Source organism: Pseudophryne corroboree, chromosome 6 (genome assembly GCF_028390025.1).
Source record: "Pseudophryne corroboree isolate aPseCor3 chromosome 6, aPseCor3.hap2, whole genome shotgun sequence".
Lineage (NCBI taxonomy): Eukaryota > Metazoa > Chordata > Amphibia > Anura > Myobatrachidae > Pseudophryne > Pseudophryne corroboree.
Genome location: NC_086449.1, coordinates 108518453 through 108541450, shown reverse-complemented (window position 1 = coordinate 108541450; position 22998 = coordinate 108518453). Strand labels below are relative to the sequence as shown.

Here is a 22998-nt window from a genome sequence, read left to right as displayed (position 1 = left end):
TCCAAGAGATGGTAAACCGTTGGGAAAAACCAAAGGTGGACATGATGGCGTCCCGTCTCAACAAAAAACTAGACAGATATTGCGCCAGGTCAAGGGACCCTCAGGCAATAGCGGTGGACGCTCTGGTAACACCATGGGTGTACCAGTCAGTGTATGTGTTCCCTCCTCTGCCTCTCATACCAAAAGTGCTGAGAATCATAAAAAGGAGAGGAGTAAGAACTATACTCGTGGTTCCGGATTGGCCAAGAAGGACTTGGTACCCGGAACTTCAAGAGATGCTCACGGAGGACCCGTGGCCTCTACCTCTAAGAAAGGACCTGCTCCAGCAGGGGCCCTGTCTGTTCCAAGACTTACCGCGGCTGCGTTTGACGGCATGGCGGTTGAACGCCGGATCCTGAAGGAAAAAGGCATTCCAGAAGGAAAAAGGCATTCCAGAAGAAGTCATCCCTACCCTGATAAAGGCCAGGAAGGATGTAACCGCGAAACATTATCACCGCATTTGGCGAAAATATGTTGCGTGGTGTGAGGCCAAAGAGGCCCCTACAGAGGAATTTCAACTGGGTCGCTTCCTACATTTCCTGCAAACAGGACTGTCTATGGGCCTAAAATTAGGGTCCATTAAGGTTCAAATTTCGGCCCTGTCGATTTTCTTCCAAAAAGAACTGGCTTCAGTGCCTGAAGTCCAGACGTTTGTCAAAGGGGTACTGCATATACAGCCTCCTTTTGTGCCCCCGGTGGCACCTTGGGATCTCAATGTGGTTTTGGGGTTCCTAAAATCACATTGGTTTGAACCACTCACCACTGTGGAATTAAAATATCTCACATGGAAGGTGGTAATGCTGTTAGCCCTGGCTTCAGCCAGGCGTATCTCAGAATTGGCGGCTTTATCTTATAAAAGCCCTTACCTGATTTTTCACACGGATAGGGCAGAGTTGAGGACTCGTCCTCAATTTCTCCCAAAGGTGATTTTCAGCGTTTCACGTGAACCAGCCTATTGTGGTGCCTGCGGCTACTAGGGACTTGGAGGACTCCAAGTTACTGGACGTAGTCAGGGCCCTGAAAATATATATTTCCAGGACGGCTGGAGTCAGGAAATCTGACTCGCTGTTTATCCTGTATGCACCCAACAAGCTGGGTGCTCCTGCTTCTAAGCAGACGATTGCTCGTTGGATTTGTAGTACAATTCAGCTTGCACATTCTGTGGCAGGCCTGCCACAGCCAAAATCTGTAAAAGCCCATTCCACAAGGAAGGAGGGCTCATCTTGGGCGGCTGCCCGAGGGGTCTTGGCTTTACAACTTTGCCGAGCAGCTACTTGGTCAGGGGCAAACAAGTTTGCTAAATTCTACAAATTTGATACCCTGGCTGAGGAGGACCTGGAGTTCTCTCATTCGGTGCTGCAGAGTCATCCGCACTCTCCCGCCCGTTTGGGAGCTTTGGTATAATCCCCATGGTCCTTACGGAGTCCCAGCATCCACTTAGGACGTTAGAGAAAATAAGAATTTACTTACCGATAATTCTATTTCTCATAGTCCGTAGTGGATGCTGGGCGCCCATCCCAAGTGCGGATTGTCTGCAATACTTGTATATAGTTATTGTTACAAAATTCGGGTTATTATTGTTGTGAGCCATCTTTTCAGAGGCTCCTTCGTTTGTCATACTGTTAACTGGGTTCAGATCACAGGTTGTACGGTGTGATTGGTGTGGCTGGTATGAGTCTTACCCGGGATTCAATATCCTTCCTTATTATGTACGCTCGTCCGGGCACAGTATCCTAACTGAGGCTTGGAGGAGGGTCATGGGGGGAGGAGCCAGTGCACACCAGCTAGTTCAAGCTTTTACTTTTGTGCCCAGTCTCCTGCGGAGCCGCTATTCCCCATGGTCCTTACGGAGTCCCAGCATCCACTACGGACTATGAGAAATAGAATTATCGGTAAGTAAATTCTTATTATTTGGCTTGTTGGATTCACCTTTTCTGTAGCAACCTGCCTGTATGTTAAGAGTTGCTTTGTGTGGCTTACTGGCTCTTTGTTTTATTACAAAATATATAGATCAGTGGTTCCCAAACTTTTTGGACTCCTGGCGGCCCAGAGTATCAGAATTATTTTCATGGCACTCCTAGGCCAAAAGTTTCTTTATTGAGAAATTTAGCAAGAAATATATTAAGTAAATTTTGTTTTATATGTCCTCCTCAGGTTTAGTTATGTGGTGAGGGACAAGATTTGCTTCTGTTTGTCCACGTATTTTATGAGTGACGGCTACAAGCACTGGTTTTGCGTATTACATTGACCATAAATAATTTTAATTGGTCCCGGACCACAAAGCTGAGGCGCCCCTGCAAGTATCACAAGGCACCCCAGGGTGCCACGGCACACAGTTTGAGAACCACTGATCTAGAGGCATTCTTCTGTAGAAAAAAAAAAATACAATAAAAAAAATCTAAATTTAACAAGGCCGACAAATTCAAAGATAGATTGGCTAAAGGTAGTCCCAAATTATTGTGGATTTATTTTTATTTTTTTGTTATCCAAGTCTATGAAATCTTGCTCACTTAACTTTATATATACGTCATGAAAGTCATGAAAGTGTTACTATATATATATATATATATATATATATATATATATATATATATATATATATATATATATATATATATATATATATATATAATTTATTTGTTGATCATTATCTTTCATGAGTTATAATCATCTTATTTTTCCTTCTTTTCATTTATTTTTTTGGTCTTTTATCCCCCTGGCCCATGAACTATTGTTCTCTCCATGCTGTGCACAGAGGGAGCGTGGGAGCCGGCCCATTAATGTATATCTATAGCTCCCTTTGTGTGTGTGTGAATATGTGAGCCGGGCACCCTATGATCTTACAACACAGTCAATGTTTGCAAATGCTTACACACAAATCTCTCAGTTTAAAGCTTTTAAAGACCCACATGAGACGGGTGAAAAACAGCCTGTTGTGAGAACGCTCGTCAGGCAGAACTCGCTGAACAGGTCTGTTTAGTGGCGCAGGGTGCGGGTGAGAGCCGGGTGGGGTGATGAACGCCAGCCAGCGCAGACAAATATATCGTATATGCCCAACTAATTAGAACACCTGTGTCCCAGGACACAGAGCTTATACTCTTATAAAGTGACTTGTGGAACACCTGTATTAATAGATGCAGTCATTTTCCTGCAGGCACTTTTGCCTTTTACTCAGGAAGATTTGCTTTGCTTGAATGTTTGCAGGTGACTGTCATCATTGTGTCATGTTACACCTGCCCACACTAAGCTGCAGTGATGCCATCCTTGTGCCCCAGGCAGATTTCATTCTGATGATAAGGAAGCTGGAAGGCAGCGGAGTCTGCTTTCTCATTTATTAAAAGTTGTTGTTTTTTTTTTTGTGTTTTTTTCAAACGTTCTTTCTGGTTGTGTATGGTCTGCTGGAAAGCGCAGAGCTGGGTGAAACTAAAATATTTATTCCCCTCTTGTACAGTTATATTCAAGGCCAGCTGTCTCACGAAGGGGGGTAAGCTCGGGGATCGTGGGAAATTGGGGTTGAGTAGGAACATCTGGTTTTCATCTGGACTGATTTATCCACCTGTCCCATCCAGGCTTTGTTCCGCCTGCAGTGGGCTCTTGTTCCTGTAGTCCCCCCACTGGCTCGAGTTCTGGGTTGGCATGTATTTCAGAATCCTAGTCTTGCTGGTTCTAGATTTGCAGTGGATTATGGGATAACGTCTCACTCTTTCACATTTAAAAAAAAAATTTTTTTTTCCAAGTTTCAGTATTTTGGCAGCAGTTCTCTTGGCACTGCTCAATAGACTTTTTTTTTTCTTTAGTTTTAAATTTGAAGTCTATTCTCACATAAGAGGCTGCAGAACATTCCATAGTAATTATATGTATTTCTCTAACGTCCTAGTGGATGCTGGGGACTCCGTCAGGACCATGGGGAATAGCGGGCTCCGCAGGAGACAGGGCACATCTAAAAAGCTCTTTAGGTCACATGGTGTGTACTGGCTCCTCCCCCTATGACCCTCCTCCAGGCTTCAGTTAGGTTTCTGTGCCCGGCCGAGTAGGGTGCAACCTGGATGGCTCTCTTATAGAGCTGTTTAGAAAAGTCTTTTTTAGGTTTAAACTAATCAGTGATACCTGCTGGCGACAGGATCACTGCAACGTGGGACTTAGGGGAGAGACTTGCAACTCACCTGCGTGCAGGAGGATTGAAGTCTTAGGCTACTGGACACTGAGCTCCAGAGGGAGTCGGAACACAGGTCAGCCTGGGGTTCGTCCCGGAGCCGCGCCGCCGATCCCCCTTACAGACGCTGAAGACGGCAGAGACGGAGGTCCGGTGACAGGCGGCAGAAGGCTTCTCAGTCTTCATAGAGGTAGCGCACAGCACTGCAGCTGTGCGCCATTGTTGTCTCACAGGCTCACTGACACGGTCACGGAGGGTGCAGGGCGCTGCTGGGGGCGCCCTGGGCAGCAATATAAATACCTAATTTGGCAAAAGAAATACACCACATATAGCCATTAAGGCTATATGTATGTATTTTAACCCAGGCCAGTATTAAAAAACCGGGAGGAAAAGCCCGCCGAGAAAGGGGCGGAGCTTATTCTCCTCAGCACACAGGCGCCATTTTCCCTCACAGAAAGGCTGAGGGGAAGGCTCCCATGCTCTCCCCTGCACTGCACTACAGAAACAGGGTTATAACAGAGAGGGGGGGCAATGATTTGGCGATATAAATATATATTAAATGCTATAAGGGAGAACACTTATATAAAGGTTGTCCCTGTATAATTATAGCATTTTGGTGTGTGCTGGCAAACTCTCCCTCTGTCTCCCCAAAGGGCTAGTGGGTCCTGTCCTCTATCAGAGCATTCCCTGTGTGTGTGCTATAGGTCGGTACGTGTGTGTCGACATGTATGAGGAAAATGTTGGTGAGGAGACGGAGCAAATTGCCTGTAATAGTGATGTCACTCTCTAGGGAGTCGACACATGAATGGATGGCTTACTTATGGAATTACGTGATAATGTCAACACGCTGCAAGCCGGTTGACGACATGAGACAGCCGGCGGACAAATTAGTATTGGTCCAGGCGTCTCAGACACCGTCAGGGGCTTGTAAAAACGCCCATTTACCTCAGTCGGTCGACAGACACTGACACGGACACTGACCCCAGTGTCGACGGTGAAGAAACAAACGTATTTTTCCTTTAGGGCCACAAGTTACATGTTAAGGGCAATGAAGGAGGTGTTACATATTTCTGATACCACAAGTACCACAAATAAGGGTATTTTGTTGGGTGGGAATAAACTACTTGTAGTTTTGCCTGAATCAGATAAATTAAATGAAGTGTGTGATGATACGTGGGGTTCCTCCGATAGAAAGTTATGGGCGGTATACCCTTTCCCGCCAGAAGTAAGGGCGAGTTGGAAAACACACCTTAGGGTGGATAAGGCGCTCACACGCTTGTAAAAACATGGCGTTACCGTCTCCAGATACGGCCGCCTCAAGGAGCCAGCTGATAGGATGCTGGAAAATATCATAACAGTATATACACACATACTGGTGTTATACTACGACCAGCAATCGCCTCAGCATGGATGTGCAGCGCTGAGGGGGCTTGGTCGGATTTCCTGACTGAAAATTTTGATACCCTTGACAGGGACAAGATTTTATTTACTATAGAGCATTTTAAGGATGCATTTCTATATATGCGTGATGCGCAGAGGCATATATTGTATTCTGGCATCAAGAGTAAATGTGATGTACATATCTGCCAGACGAAGACACGACAGTGGTCAGGTGAGGCAGATTACAGACGGCATATGGAAGTATTGCTGTATAAAGGGGCGGTCCATTGGACCTGGTGGCCATGGCAACAGCTGAAAAATCCACCTTTTGTTACCCCGAGTCACATATCGGCAAGAAAGGACACAGTCTTTTCAGTCTCAGTCCTTTCGTCCCCATACGGGCAGGCGGGCAAAGGCCAGTCATATCTGCCCAGGGGTAGAGGAAAGGGAAGAAGACTGCAGCAAGCAGCCCATTCCCAGGGAAGCCCCTCACAGCTTCTGCCAAGTCCGCAGCATAACTCTGGGGCCGTACAAGCGGACTCAGGTGCGGTAGGGGGTCATCTCAAGAGTTTCAGCACGCAGTGGGCTCACTCGCAAGGGAACTCCGGGATCCTACATGTAGTATCCCAGGTGTACATTAGAAATTCGAGACGTCTCCCCCTCACACAATTCACAGGCTGTATTCCCAGCAGGTGATAATCAAAGTACCCCTTTTACAGAAGGGGGTAGTATTCCACACTATATTGTGGTACTGAAGCCAACCGGCTCGGTGAGATCTGAAATATTTGAACACTTACATACAAGCGTTCAAATCAAGATGGAGTCACTCGGAGCAGTGATAGCGAACCAGGAAGAAGGGGACGATATGGTGTCACTGGATATCAGGGACGCTTACCTACAGGTCCAAATTTGCCCTTCTCACCAAGGGTACTTCAGGTTCCTGGTACAGAACTGTCACTATCAGTTCAGACGCTGCCGTTTGGATTGTCCACGGCGCCCCGGGTCTTTACCAAGGTAATGGCCGGAATGATGAATTTTCTTAAAAGAAACATGGACGCTTTCCTGATAAGGGCAAGGTCCAGAGAACAGTTGGAGGTCGGAGTAGCACTATCTTAAGTAGTGCTACGACAGCACGAGTGGATTCTAAATATTCCAAAATCGCAGCTTTTTCCGACGACACGTCTACTGTTCCTAGGGATGATTCTGGACACAGTCCAGAAAAACGTGTTTCTCCCAGTGGAGAAAGCCAGGGAGTTATCCGAGATAATCGGGATCCTCCTAAAACCAGGAAAAGTGTCAGTGCATCATTGCACAAGAGTCCTGGTAAAAATGGTGGCTTATTACGAAGCAATTCCATTCGGCAGATTTCCCGCAAGAACTCTTCAATGGGATCTGCTGGACAAATGGTCCGGATCGCATCCTCAGATGCATCAGCGGATAACCCTATATCCAAGGACAAGGGTGTCTCTCCTGTGGTGATTACAGAGTGCTCATCTTCTAGAGGGCCGCAGATTCGGCATTCAGGATTGGATGCCGGTGACCACGGAGGCCAGCCTGAGAGGCTGGGGAACAGTCACACAAGGAAAAAATTTCCAGGGAAGTGTGATTAAGTCTGGAGAATTCTCTCCGCATAAATAAGCTTAGAGCAAATATATAATGCTCCAAACTTAGCAAGACCTCTGCTTCAAGGTCAGCCGGTATTGATCCAGTGGGATAACATCACGGCAGTCGCCCACGTAAACAGAAAGGGCGGCACAAGAAGCAGGAGGGCAGTGTCAAAACTGCAAGGATTTTTCGCTAGGCGGAAAATCATGTGATAGCACTGTCAGCAGTGTTCTTTCCGGGAGTGGACGACTGGGAAGCAGACTTCCTCAGCAGGCATTACCTCCACCCGGGAGAGTGGAAACTTCATAGGGAAGTTTTTCAGCATGATTGTGGACCGTTGGCAAAGACCAAAGGTGGACATGATGGCGTCCCGCCCGAACAAAAAACGGGACAGGTATTCCGCCAGGTCTTGAGACCTTCAGGCGATAGCTGTGGATGTTCTGGTAACACCGTGGGTGTACCAATCAGTGTATGTGTTCCCTCCTCTGTTTCTCATAACCAAGGTATTGAGAATTATAAGACATAGAGGAGTATGAACTATACTAGTGGCTCCGGATTGGCCAAGAGGGACTTGGTACCCGGAACTTCAAGAGATGCTCACAGAGGACTAAGGGCCTGGGGAGCTAAGATGGGACTTGCTTCAGCAAGTACCATGTATATTCCAAGATTTACCGCGGCTGCGTGTGGCGGCATGGCGGTTGAATGCCGGATCCTGAAGGGAAAAGACATTCCATAAGAGGTCATACCTACCTTGGTTAAAGCCAGGAAGGAGGTGACCGCACAACGTCATCACCACATGTGGTGAAAATATGTTGCGTGGGTAAGGCCAGGAAGGCTCCACGAAGGAAATTCAACTAGGTCGATTTCTGCACTTCCTGAAAACAGGAGTGTTTTGAGCCTCAAATTGGGGTTCATTAAGATTTAAATTTCGGCCCTGTAGATTTTCTTCCAGAAAAAAATTGACTTCAGTTCCTGAAGTCCAGATTATAAAGGGTGTATTGCATATACAGTTTTTTTGTGCCTCTAGGGGCACCGTGAGATCTCAACATAGTGTTGGGATTCCTTAAAATCATATTGGTTTGAACCGCTCAAATCTGTGGATTTGAAATATCTCACATGGAAAGTGACCATGCTGTTGACCAATATCTCACATGGAAAGTGACCATGTTGTTAGCCCTGGCCTCGGCCAGGCGATTGTCAGAATGGGCGGCTGTGTCTTACAAAAGCCCATATTATAATTTTCCATTTGAACAGGGCAGAACTGGGACTCGTCTCCAGTTTCTTCCTAAAGGGGTGTCAGCGTTTTCACCTGAAACAACCTATTGTGGTGCCTGAGGCTACTGGGGACTTGGAGGACTCCAAGTTACTAGACGTTGTCAGGGCCCTAAAAATAAATATATATATATATATATATATATATATATATATATATATATATATATATAGTTAGGACGGCTTGCTGTTTATATTGTATGCACCCAACAAGCTGGGTGCGTCTGCTTCTAAGCAGTCTATTGCACGCTGGATTTGTAGTACAATTCAGCTTGCACATTCTGTGGCAGGCCTGTCACAGTCGAAATATGTAGATGCCATTCCACAAGGAAGGTGGCATTCATCCTGGGCGGCTGCCCGAGGAGTCTCGGCATTATAACTTTGTCGAGCAGTTACGTAGTCAAGGGAGAACACGTTTGTAAAATTTTACAAATTTGATACTCTGGCTAAAGAGGACCTGGAGTTCTCTCATTCGGTGCTGCAGAGTCATCCGCACTCTCCCGCCCGTTTGGGAGCTTTGGTATAATCCCCATGGTCCTGACGGAGTCCCCAGCATCCACTAGGACGTTAGAGAAAATAAGATTTTACTTACCGATAAATCTATTTCTCGTAGTCCGTAGTGGATGCTGGGCGCCCATCCCAAGTGCGGATTGTCTGCAATGTTTGTACATAGTTATTGTTACAAAAAAATCGGGTTATTACTATTGTTGTGAGCCATCTTCTTAGAGGCTACTTCGTTTTGTTATCATACTGTTAACTGGGTTCAGATCACAAGTTGTACGGTGTGATTGGTGTGGCTGGTATGAGTCTTACCCGGGATTCAAGATCCTTCCTTATTGTGTACGCTCGTCCGGGCACAGTACCTAACTGAAGCCTGGAGGAGGGTCATAGGGGGAGGAGCCAGTACACACCATGTGACCTAAAGAGCTTTTTAGATGTGCCCTGTCTCCTGCGGAGCCCGCTATTCCCCATGGTCCTGACGGAGTCCCCAGCATCCACTACGGACTACGAGAAATAGATTTATCGGTAAGTAAAATCTTATTTTTTTTTCTGTTAACATATTCCTGCCTATTTAAAAAAAAAAAAATATATATATATATATATATATATATATATATATATATATATATATATATATATATATATATATATATATATATATAATATATCGGTCAAGTCACATTATTATGACTACCGCCTATATTTGATGTCGATAGCGTGCAGCCCATGAAGTACGTCACATGTCGTGCGCTGGCTTGGTGGGTATATAAGGTGGGCAATAGGCCGTCTGCGCACACATCACTCATTGCTGTCATGGGTAAAAGGGGAGATTTATCAGAGTTGTAAAAAGGGATGATTATTGGCATTCGGGCCAAGGGTGGCAGTATTTCTGACACAGCGCAGTTTGTGAATTGTTCGCGTGCTGCTGTGGTGAAGGTGTCTATCGTGACTGGACAAATGGCACCATTGTGAATAACCAGCGTGGAAACTGTGGAGCACCACGTGCCATTGATGTGAGAGGTGAACGCCGGAGGTGCGTGAGGGCCGACCGACATACTACAGTGGAGCAGCTCACCGTCAAAACGAATCTAGGGGTTGCCAGACCGTTCAGCCCATCTAGCTCTTGCACACAGCGTTTACTCTGGCCATTAGCTGGTGGCCATAATAATGTGACACACACACACACACACACACATATATATATATATATATATGTGTGTGTGTGTGTGTGTGTGTGTCCTTTAATCTTTGTCATTTTAATAATTTTTATTAAAAAATCCTGTGTATTGGAACTCACTGTTTACTTTTCTGCCTGTAGCAAGGTATACTTAAAGTTTCATTGAAAAATAGGGGCTAGAATTGCACTCCCCTTAGGGTGCCAATTCCACTATTATTGTACATGTTGTTCATTCTAGTTCTGACTAACAGAGAACACCGTGTAATAAGGCAGCCCACAGAGAACACTACCATCTATCTATATATTCACACTTAGCGCAACAAGGGAGGTTGTGTTCCATCTACATTTGTGTGTGTGTGTGTGTGTGTGTGTGTATATATATATATATATATATATATATATATATATATATATATATATATATATATATATATATATATATATATATATATATATATATATACACACACACACAGATATAATATTAAAGTATAAATGTGTATTGGTAGCTTTATCCGTCAGAACTCCTTGGCCCTATAATGCGATATGACATGTCTCTGGTCTTCAACCTGTGCAGAGTAGTCTAAGGAAGACATAGTATATTCCTGACACTTCCTCAAAGTATATTTGAACATTACACTCAAAAGTTCAAGAAGAACCAGAAGGCATTTAGAGCACAGTGTGCGTGCATTTATGAGGCAGTCTTCCAGATTTCCGCGGATTTAGTAAGTACATGTATAGCATTCGCTAAAAGGTTATAGCCTTATGATTTTCGGTTGGTTGGTTGGCATGCTTTTTCTCGCGACATCAATCTTTTATCCGGGCTCCCTGGTTTCTTCCATGAAGCCGCAGAGGAGGTGTCTGTTCTGTAGCCATGAAAGGGTTACTGTGTGCGCTGTATTAACGCATCCCAGCTGTTTTGTGTCTGGCTTTCTCCATCCCCCCCACACCTTCCGTCTCCTTCTTTCCTGTTTATTTAAATCTGTCTTTTTCACACATTTTTCATTTGTTTTTTTTTCCCTTGCTGTATCTTTTTTCCCTTGTACATTTATGTGCCCCCCCTTCCTCCTATAATTCACTTTGTTCTGTTTGTTTGGAGCACAGAAATGTCTGCAGAATAGGACCTTCTCTCCCTGCCTGGATGAACAGTATGCTCCCTTGGCCACTGACCTTTACTCACATCAGACTCACTGTTGGTCTCCCAGGCATCTATGAATGTTTGTTCTGCTTTCTCTACCACCTCTCCTGGCAGACGGCTTCCTCTATGCAGTGTCCTGGCTGCAGCTTTCCCTGTCACAATAATTCTCCTAAATGTCCCTGGTGGTCATTCCGAGTTGTTCGCTAGCTGCTTTCGGTTGCAGTGATTAGGTGAAAAATCGGCATTTATGCGCATGCGCGACGTACTTTCACACAAAACTATGTAGTTTCACACAAGGTCGAGCAACGCTTTTCAGTCGCAGTGCTGGCCGCAGAGTGATTGACAGGAAGTGGGTGTTTCTGGGTGGTAACTGGCCGTTTTCGGGGAGTGTGTGTAAAAACGCAGGCGTGCCCGATAAAAACACAGGAGTGGCTGGGGAAACGGGGGAGTGGCTGGCCGAACGCAGGCCGTGTTTGTGACATCAAACCAGGAACGAAACAGTCTGAATTGATCGCTAGGTAGGAGTAGGTCTGGAGCTGCTCAGAAACTGCACAATCTTTCTTTTTTTTTTTTTTTTTGTAGCAGTTCTGCGAACCTTTCGGTCGCACTTCTGCTAAGATACACTCCCAGACGGCGGTAGCTTAGCGTTTGCACTGCTGCTAAAAGCACCTAGTGAGCCCCTGTGCGTTGCATGCTGTTTTGGGACAGATTGTTTTCTGACCTCTTCTCCATCTTGTTTTATCATTGCACGAAGATCTGGAGCTAATGTCTAAAGGCCCATACACACTTGCCGATAAAATGAGCGATGTCGCTCATTTTCCCCCTCCCTGATCGACATCGCACATTTTATCGGCAAGTGTGTATGCCGCCAGCAACGACCGATGCTCGGCAACGATCGTCGCTGTCGGCAGTGCATGCATGCAGGATCTGGACTGTCGTCTAGGACCTGCATGCAGGGCTGGCGGAGGCGTGACGTCACTGAGCGATATGAGTGGTCATATCGCTCAGTGTGTACAGTCGGCCGCCGACCGGCCGGCCCGGGAGAGGAAACATTACACGACGTCGCTCATAGAGTGACATCCCCTAATGTATACGGACCTTAAGAGCCCAATACCAGGTAATGTGTATAAGGTTTCATGTGCTGCCGCCCTAATCATGTGCTCATGGGCCGCCCCTACTTCATCTCACAGAGCATCCATTATCTGCTGTATTGTTGTCTGTGTGCCTGCGGCAGGTGCTTAAGGAAATGTTTGTCCCTGCATGGAGGTTTATGCTGCTTTCTCCGAGTTCTGGCTGGAATTTGTAGTTCTTGCACCTTGCTTACGCTATTCATGCTGTTCTTTGACCTGGGTAGCAGTGTGTGTGTGTGTGTGTGTGTGTGTGTGTGTGTGTGTGTGCGCGCGCGCGTCAGAGTTGGGCACTGCCCTAGCTCTGCCAGTGCGTCTTGTGGCCATGTCGGTTCACTCTGTAAGAGCTGCTGCTGCAGTTTGGAGATAATGGGGGTAATTCCAAGTTGATCGCAGCAGGAATTTTGTTAGCAGTTGGGCAAAACCATGTGCACTGCAGGGGAGGCAGATTTAACATGTGCAGAGAGAGTTAGATTTGGGTGGGGTGTGTTCAATCTGCAATCTAATTTGCAGTGTAAAAATAAAGCAGCCAGTATTTACCCTACACAGAAACAAAATAACCCACCCAAATCTAACTCTCTCTGCACATGTTATATCTGCCCCCCCTGCAGCGCACATGGTTTTGCCCAACTGCTAACAAAATTCCTGCTGCTATCAACTTGGAATTACCCCCAATGTGCTTAATGAAAAGAAAGCTAAACATATAAGAATATGTGGTGTAGACAGGGCCGGTTCTAGACCTTGTGGCGCCCAGGGCGAAAGTTTCCTTTGGCGCTTCCCCCCCCCACTGCGACAGGTGAATCAGGGTTAGTGTGCGCTGCAGACGCGCAATAAAAATAGGGGCGTGGCTTCTTAGGGAAGGGGTGTGGTCAGTTTTGCTCCCTGTAGTTTTGTCTCCTGTAGAGTTGTGCCCCCAGTAGCTGTTGTGCCCCCATTACTGTGCCCACCAGTAGCTGTGCCCCTTTTAAAAAAATAAAGAATACTCACCAGCCACCTTCCTGTTTCCCGACCGCTGCTGCCCTCCGGCCGCCGGCGCCGCTGCTCGGATCTATGGGAGAAACGTCATGACCGCATGATGACCAGAGCGCACAGCTGGCCAAACAATTATAAATCATAAATATTAAAATAGTTTTTATAGTTTCCTCGCAAAATGTGCATTTTTTTTCTATGTTTATGTATTTAGGGAGACAATGGGGCACATAATGTAAGGGGATCGGTATGAAATACCTACAATCAAAATCCCAACGGTCGAAATCCCGACATGGACAAAATACCGACATTTAAAATACCGACAAGGTCAAAATACCAACATGTAAAAGGTCAACAGGTCAAAATGCCGACATGAGTTTTTAATTGTTTTTGTGTGTATGTCGACATGGACACCATATAAGTGTACCGCGTCCCCTCGCATGGCTCGCTGCGCTCGGCACACTATTATATTCCCCCTCCAGGTCCACTGGGATAATAAAGAATGAACAAGTCGGTTTCAATGAAAAACTAATATCCGGCATTTTGACCTGTCAACATTTTACATGTCCGTATTTTGACCTTGTCGGGATTTTGACCATGTCGGGATTTTGACCGTCTGTCAATTGCTGTCTGTATTTTGACCGTCGGGATTTTGATTGTCTGTAAAATGACTGCATCCCAATGTAGGGTGTACACGCCCCACATGGCTCTGGCCACATTCACACATCACTGGTCACAGCTACTCTCCTTCTAAGTATAGGCCCTTGAAAATGTTCAGCTCCAGGCCCATGTGGTCCTTAATCTGGCCCTGGTTGTACCACGGCCTCAGCAACCATGGCAATCCTTTATCTGTTTGCACATGCACAAAGACTTTAACATTGAGGTTAAACGGTATTCCCACGTTTTTTTAGTCCAATTTCCGTCCATAGCCAGTTCATACAGCACTAATGAAGAGGTGCTATGGACAACTTGTGTATCAGCTGTGAGCCACAGCGGAGGAAACTGATGTTCATAACGATCTGCCTCAGGTAATGGGATTCCAGGGGGATCTCCCTATTTACTGGGCAGGGTGAGGGGGATAGCCCCTTTATATTCCCGACACTGAAGTGACTAAAGATATTGCTGCCTCCCTTGGCTCTGGATGTTGAGTGCAAAGGTCATCACCTATTTTTAATGATATTGCTGTTATCTACTTAGTGTCTCTGCCGTCTGCAAAGGATTTTGGGTGAACTTGGCACCAGTGCTGGTTATCCCTAGATGCAGCTGTGGTTGCATAGAACGTTCTGGTGCTTGGGGCCTACGTAGGCTGTACTTTATGCATCAGTGAGTAGAATTGAATATACAGCACTGCATTGGTCTCAGTGATTTCTGTATTTCTTTTCAGATGTACCTCTGGCTGGTTGGGGGAGCACTGCCAATTTAAAGATCCATGTGTGCCAACTCCCTGTGTTAATGGAGGGGCCTGCCAAAGCTCGATCAAAGGTGGTACTGTGCAGTATGAATGCAGTTGTGCTAAGGGTTTCAGAGGTGAGTGCACCTTGTATACTGAAATTGCATTGGTGGTGGGGTAATCCATCCCATTGTCCAGCTGTAACTAATCTTGGTCTTACTCTTCCCAGGGCAAGATTGTTCACTCATTGATGCCTGTGCCTCCCACCCGTGTGAGAATGGTGCCCGATGTTCTAATTGGAATGGACGTTACAACTGTACCTGCCCTACAGGATACCAGGGGCGCAGCTGTAGGACAGATATTGATGAGTGTCGGACACCTGGACTCTGCCAAAATGGAGGTCAATGCCATAACACTCCCGGTTCTTTTCGTTGCCGCTGCCCAAGCGGTTACACTGGCCAGTTGTGCGAGGCCACCTACGTTCCTTGCTCACCCTCTCAATGCCAAAATGGAGGCACCTGCCGACCAACCGGTGACCTCACCTACCAGTGTGTCTGCCTGCCAGGTGAGGAAGCGCAAACTGCAGCTTAATGTACTGTGTGGTTTAAGTCACTGTACCCTGGCCTATATGCTGTGTCTTCATCCCGCTCTGTCCTGTAGGTTTTGAAGGCCTAAACTGTGAAATAAATGTAGATGACTGCCCTGACCACAGATGTATGAACGGTGGCACTTGCGTGGATGGCGTGAACACCTATAACTGCCAGTGTGCCCCAGAGTGGACAGGTGAGCACCGCGGGGTTGTCTGCTATCCCAAACCCTTTCTCTTCCAGCTCTAGCATCTGATCTCACTGGTGCAGGAAGAGCAAAACAAAACTCCTAGTAATTTACCGAATAATCTCAGAGGGTAAAATCCTTTGCTGAAAATAGCAATAAGGTTAATTCCCTGGATTAATCACCCATATGATGCCTTCTGTTACCTATAGTTTAAGCTATATTATTTAGTTGGGTTTTGTGTTTTTGTGACCTTGGCATAAGAACCAGGGGGGAATTAGTTATCATCAACACCCATTATGAGGAACACTTCATGGTGTCTTTCCTCCTCTAGCTTTGGATAATCTGTAATGGCTTCAGTACTAGACAAGTCCCCACGCGTTGCAGTATCCTGGTCTATCACATAATTACACTAGCGCTGTGCTTACTGAGTGCAGTATGAGTAGGAGGCGAATGCATCCTTTTATCCAGTTTAAATTAATGGCACTAATTAAACATAAATGTGAGTGTAATAGAACCCACCCTAAATAATGAACTGCATTGCGCTGTTGTTCCGCCAGAGCTTGCTGAAACTTTCCATACGTAGCTTAAAATGATGGCCACTATTTAAGTTGAAGATGTGTATTGTAATTGGACAGTTCCAGACCTTTTTGTAGAAGTCTTTGCTCTGGCGTTAGAGGTATATTTCACTTTAGCACAATTATTACATTGTTTTTATCAAAGTTGCAAGTAGTTGAAGTACGACCTTTCCTACTTTTGAAGTTAATCTTTTAAGTCTCGCCATCCTCACCGTTTTTTGTAGCCATTGCTCTCCTTTTGTCTGGGTCTGAAGGTAGGTTGTCAGAGATAGGATTAAAATTAATCGGCAATCTGGAGCTGTTGCTGGGCCCAGAACCATGACAAAGAGCAGTGTGCCCTTGTTACCTGTAAGAGTGACGTTTCCTCATCCTCCTCCATGGCTGCAGCTACTAAGGGGTTAAACCTTCCAGCTAACTCCGAATGATCATTTATTTTCTCTGTACAGGTCAATTCTGCACAGAAGATGTGGATGAGTGTCAGCTCCAGCCCAACGCCTGCCACAATGGGGGGACCTGCTTTAACACTCAGGGGGGACACACGTGCGTGTGTGTCAATGGCTGGACAGGGGAGAGCTGCAGCGAGAACATTGATGACTGCGCCATCGCCGTCTGTTTCAACGGAGCCACATGCCACGACCGCGTGGCCTCCTTTTACTGCGAGTGTCCCATGGGCAAGACAGGTAAGAGTGGCGCCAAGGATCAGCTCAGTGAAGAGGATTTTGGGGTTATTCTGGCAGCAGTGCATGCTGGGACTGGTGGTCCTGCAAAACTGGAGGGGGCCAATGGTTGCTTAACTTCGACTATAAGGTCTTACCTGAACAATGTGCAGTTACATTATGGTTTCCACTTTCTCATATGACAAAATTATGGTAATATATTATTCTACTGAATAGTGTTATAATAATTAATAAAGTCAAATATTAAAGAACCTGATTTTTTTGATTAACCAGATGCAGATAGATAATTGTAGCATAGCTGGCACATGCAGACTGAAACAGGGACGCATCCCATACATATTGCTGCTTTAGAGAAGCCTTACTTACTAACACTGTTCTAGCAACCAGTCCCTTGTTAGTCCTACTCATTTTATCACACGTTGTTCTGTTGATGTATATTTAATGTCTCATGTCTGGAAAGTCTTTTAGCTCTTACTCTTCTAAATACGTCCTACACCTCCAACTGCACTGACTTTGGTGCATAGATGAGCCGTCCTTGTTTCTGTCTTTATCTGTCTATAGATAACACATTTAAAAGCAGCTTCAAAAATCTGCCATTTCCTGATCTCTTCAGTCATTAGGGCCTGTAATCATCAGGTTTGCTGTGTCTAAATGTCTTGTTTTGGCAGGTCTCCTGTGTCATCTGGAGGATGCCTGCGTCAGTAATCCATGCCACAAGGATGCCATGTGTGACACTAACCCAGTGAACGGGCGGGCTATCTGCACCTGCCCCCCTGGTTTTACAGGGGGCGCTTGTGACCAGGATGTCGATGAATGCTCGATAGGTAATGTACACCCCATCTTAATGCTGGAACATGGAACGTGATTGGCTCTTAGCTTGGTGTGGTTATAAATCTGTAATGTCTTAAAGCCGCCCTAAACTGATCCCAGTGGCGTGCGATTATTTGAGATTCCCTGCCATTGGCTGTCACAGTGCCGGCGATCTTACCCTCCCGGCGCTAACCGTTAAGTCTAAGTAACGTCTTAACGAGAGCTATTTAGTTTATACTGTGGATTACAATAAAGACATCTACACTTAGAATGAGGTTGAGATTAGCATTTTATATAGAACAGTATAGATCTATACATTTTATTATATATGCCCATGTGATACTGGGGTATTACAGTCTCTGACTTTCCCTGCAGGTGCCAATCCCTGTGAACACTTTGGGCGCTGTGTGAACACGCAGGGTTCCTTCCAGTGTCAGTGCGGTCGGGGCTACACCGGGCCTCGATGTGAAACGGACGTCAACGAGTGTATGTCCACCCCTTGTCAGAATGACGCCACCTGTTTGGATCGTATTGGAGAATTTACCTGTATCTGCATGGCTGGTGAGATTCTCCTAACCAGCGCAGAGTGCGGTGCTCTATGGTTTTATTATGGGTGTCTCGATGTTGGCCATCCTGTTCTTACCAAACCGCCCCTTCCTTTCAGGTTTCACTGGTACGTTCTGCGAGTTGAACATCAATGAGTGTGACAGCAGCCCATGCGTTAATGGCGGACTCTGTAAAGACGTGGTGAATGGATTTACCTGCAGCTGTCCGGCTGGTAAGTTGTGCATACGTTTGCTGTTAGCGCACCCCTCTTCTCGGGCACACATCAGAGTCTCTGAGTTACATTTGTCACCCAGGACCAAGCATGTTGGACCTTACATCATAAGTGTCTGCGGCATCATTGTCTGCTGCTGCGGCGTATATGGCCACTGGTCAACCACAAACATTCTGATTTCAACATACATACATTTAGTCTGGGGCTAATTAAACCTCCCATAAACTCCATCCCCAATGCTTAAAACGCCAGCTAATGTCATTATAGTTTCTTAATATTACCTTTGGATTACTTACTATTATATACAGTGAGCCTCATTTCATCTAAGCAGCTGCAATAGAAAGCAAGAGTACTTCCCAAAGTTCCTTGGCATATAAAGTATACCACGTGCCCCAAAGTCTCAATTCATTGTTTATATGTTCCTTAGCAAAGTCACACTATACTTACTTCCATGAATAATATCTGGGCACCCTTACTAGCCAGGCTTTTGCCCAGAACACACTATTATAGGCTGACACCGCAGGCCTTCAGAAGCCATGTGTTAACAAAATCACAAGGACTCCATAACCCTAATGTGTTATTTAATTTGATAATTTCATGTTTCCCAGTGTTCTAGAATGTAGAAGTGTTTTCTTTACACTTATGAAGTTTTTACATAGGGCTCAATGTAAATGTTATCCTTCACATCCTCCCTTCCCCTTTCATTTAAATTGGCTATTTAGGTCTGTAACACCTCTCAGAATTAGGACAAGAGGGGCTGCATCTTAGAGCCCAGGGTTACAAGGATAAATTGTTTTCTACTTGAGAGTGTAATGATGAGATTTCTCTGTCAGGTTTTACCGGTTCCATGTGTCAGATAGACACTGATGAATGCGCCAGTACACCCTGCAAGAACGGAGCTAAATGTGTGGATAGGCCTAACGGTTACGAGTGCCGTTGTGCGGAGGGTGAGTTCTTCGCTCCTGGTTATCTGACTGAGGGTAACCTTACTCCTGGGTTCTGTCTCTGATGCTGTATCCTGTTCTCTCTCACGCTCTCTGGATGTCTCTATATATTCAGGGAGGTAAGTCTTGTACTGTCTCTAGAGTTCCATCTATGCCCATCTACCTGCTGCTTGCTTTTTCGTAAATCCGTTTGGGCATCCCGGCCCAAAATGCTGTACCTCATGCTACTTCATCTTACGCTTCCCTGGCCCAGTTGTGTTTTTCAGTGGCCATGCTTGGCTTTTGGCTCACTCAAGGCCATCTCCTGCTTTTGGCTTTATCCATGCTGGCATGTGCTGCTTGTCTCTGCTTTCAGCAACTCCTTTCACTCCATGTCTCTTGCCTCCTCTAGTTCCACCGTCATCACTTGTCACCCCTATTTTGCAGGTTTTGAAGGTCCTCTCTGTGACCGTAACATTGACGAATGCTCTCCTGACCCTTGTCACCATGGCAAATGCCGTGATGGCATCGCCAGTTTCACCTGCACATGTGACCCAGGGTATACCGGCTATCGCTGTGAGAACCAGATTAACGAATGTCACAGTAATCCATGTATGCACGGAGGAAAATGCATTGACCTGGTCAACAGATACTTGTGTTACTGTCAGACTGGAACCAATGGTAAGAGTTTGGGAGACATCTGAAGTTTGTTTTCGGAATTTGTTTTGTAGCTTTGCATATGCTAATATTGCCTTATGTGCGTCTGTACACCTGATGTAGACATTTCTTCAGAAGTGTGCAGTGTGGCTTTTCATTTGAGAATGTAGTGGAGGATGCAGCCTTTGGCTTCAGGATGCCTGAAAAATGGGGCCGACACTCCTGTTTTCTGTACTGCTGCCAGTTGCTACCCCCAAATGCCAGCAGCATGTCACTGCCAAGGTCATTGCCCACCCAGATCTGCGCAGTGCGGCGTCTGTACTTGTGCAGATCGTAAAACACCAGACATGGGACAACATCAAATTAACGCACATGTCGGAATCGGGCCTTGGGTTATTGAGCAGTGACCGAACGGGAAATGTTAGCAGTAGACTTGCACTTGTTGGATATAGAAATGCTCAGTATAACTTCCATAGGGTATGTAGTCATTATGTCAAACTTCAGAGTGTCAACATGTATGTTATGTGGACACTGAGCATGTCTATGTGAACATTACAGGGTTAGGCTTTGGTTATGGCTCTAATAGTCCAAAAATGTTATGTCGACAATCTGACTGTTGACATGCACAATGATGACATTCTAACCTTGTCAACATTTTGTAACATATACCTTCTAAAACGTAGCGGTATCTGAGCATATTATGATGTATCATTATGTAAGTGTATTGAAAGCTGTCTCTGTGATATTATGTACAGTGATGTTCCACCTACTTATATTTGCCAAGCGATAACATTTGAGCTATACTTCTTACCGGCAATGATATCATCCATTGTCTCGCAATCAAAAGAGCGAGCGCTGCACAATATTGACCGATTGTTCTATTTATCCTAATATGTCCTTTTGAGGAATGTCAAGTCTGAACTGATATTGGTGATGGTACATGGGATAATTTCACTGATCACTTGTCTGCTGTCCTAGGAGTGAATTGTGAGTACAATTACGATGACTGCGCCAGCAACCCATGTGACTATGGAGAATGCAAGGATGGCGTTAACCGATATGACTGTGTCTGCAAACCTGGATTTACAGGTAAGCCAGCATGTTTATGGTGTGGGTGCAAAATAGCATGGTGAAAGGTTTATACACACAGTATGTTTATCTGCCAGTGGTATGCCCCATCTCACCCGTGGTTAAAGCTTGGTGAATGCAGCATGGGGCCAGATCTATAATAGCTCCGCAGACACTGCACACAAGGGTTAAGAATCAATTCTGGCAAGATGAGTTGTATGACTGGCACATCAAAAGATTTTCTGTGTATAGTCCCTAATAAGGACCAAGAAAAGTCTGTGTTTTGCATGTGCTCAGGAATGTGTTCTCATTCAGGTACAGACAGATCTGGTGTGTATCCTGTTAGCAGATTTATGTTCTCTATCATACTGCATACCATATAGACCAGGCATTCCCAACCACGGTCCTCAAGGCACACGAACAGTGCAGGTTTTAGTGATCTCCAGGCTTCAGCACAGGTGACTTAATTAGTAGCTCAGTTATTTTGATTTAACCATCTGTGCTGCAGCCTGGATATCACTAAAACCTGCACTGTTGGTGTGCCTTGAAGACCATGGTTGGGAATGCCTGATATTGAAGAACGTCACTTGGGGGGTAGTTCTGTATATTCCAGACTTTGATCAGTGACAAAACTCCACTTGAATATTTATTTTTGTTGTATTGTTTAACATTTTGTGATTGTTGTAGCATCCCTTCTCAGTGTTTCAGACCTGGTCATTTAACTCCCCATGGCAATTACATAGCGTGAAGCAGTGTAACCAGTGCTAGTATATACAATTAATATGTGATGGGTAGTATATGGTAAAGAAAATGCACATTTAATTAAAAACCACAATAAAAAATAAAATCACATGGTATAAAAAGCAACCACCAGCTAGGCCGCAGGTGTATTGTTATATTAGGGCCATGCAGTATCAGACTGGCTCCTGTATTAATCCGTGTTTAATACGTTCTCCTTTGTGTCCATAAGGTATCCGATTTTAGCAGTAAGGTATTACAAGTACACGAGTCTTCTATGTCCAATCAGTCCCTTTAGCAACCAACCAGGTATCCAGAATGCTGCAAAATGTTCCAAGTGTAATGGCAAAGTCCACATAGAAGTCCAGTAGAGTAACAGGGTTCCAGATACAAGCTCATCGCGTTTCCAGAATCCGGGGGGTAAATTTACTAAAGCTTCTAAAAGTGAAGAGAGGTGATGTTGCCCATTGCAACCAATGAGGTTCTGTTTCTCATTTTCTAGGATGCAGTAGAGAAATGACAGACAGAATCTGATTGATTGCTATGGGAAACATCACCTCTCTTCACTTTTAGAAGCTTTAGTAAATTTACCCCTTGGTATCCAGAATGCTGCAAAGTATTCATAGGAGAATGGAAAAGTCCAAAATAGTAACACGGGTCCAGATACAAACTCAATGTGTTTCCATGGGCTGTGGTCACCCAGCTTCCTCAGGATTGCTAAAGGGACCGTTTGGCCATACAAGACTCGTGTACTGGTAGCACTTTGCTGCAACACTGGATCCTTTATGGACACAGAGGAGAGAGCCCTAATTTAAACACTGATTAATACAGACGCCAGTCTGATTTTGCATGACCGTAATAAACCAATACACCTTTGGTATATAGTATATATAGTGGCTGCTTTTTAGATCTCCTATAGATTGCAAGCTTGCGAGCAGGGCCTTCCCACCTATGTCTGTTTTTACCCAGTTTTGTTCTATTACTGTTCCAATTGTAAAGCGCAACGGCATATGCTGCGCTATATGAGAAACTTAATAAATAAATCTTCTGATTTTGTGTTTATTTAAATAAATGTGCATTTTCTTTACCATACATTGTATATACTAGCACTTGTTTCTCTACTTCTTGTTCTTTGATATTTGTAGGGGCTGACAACCCCTTTACCAGCTGCTTTGTGGCAAAGCGCAACATCTTGAGTTTTTTCATTACTGGTCAGTGACCAAATGTGACACTGCAGATAATTGTCC

At 45.2% G+C, this 22998-nt stretch overlaps 1 protein-coding gene across 1 annotated transcript in view; it reads left to right on the top strand.

Moving 5' to 3' along the window:
• The window catches only part of NOTCH3 (notch receptor 3), a 126761-nt gene that overhangs the window by 82250 nt on the left and 21513 nt on the right, over positions 1-22998 (top strand). The window contains exons 3-12 of the mRNA XM_063931637.1: positions 14746-14888; positions 14981-15316; positions 15412-15534; positions 16547-16780; positions 17446-17601; positions 17963-18148; positions 18252-18365; positions 19199-19312; positions 19736-19969; positions 20924-21034. Of these exons, the coding sequence (XP_063787707.1) occupies positions 14746-14888; positions 14981-15316; positions 15412-15534; positions 16547-16780; positions 17446-17601; positions 17963-18148; positions 18252-18365; positions 19199-19312; positions 19736-19969; positions 20924-21034 (1751 nt within the window). The remainder of the gene's footprint in view (positions 1-14745; positions 14889-14980; positions 15317-15411; positions 15535-16546; positions 16781-17445; positions 17602-17962; positions 18149-18251; positions 18366-19198; positions 19313-19735; positions 19970-20923; positions 21035-22998) is intronic.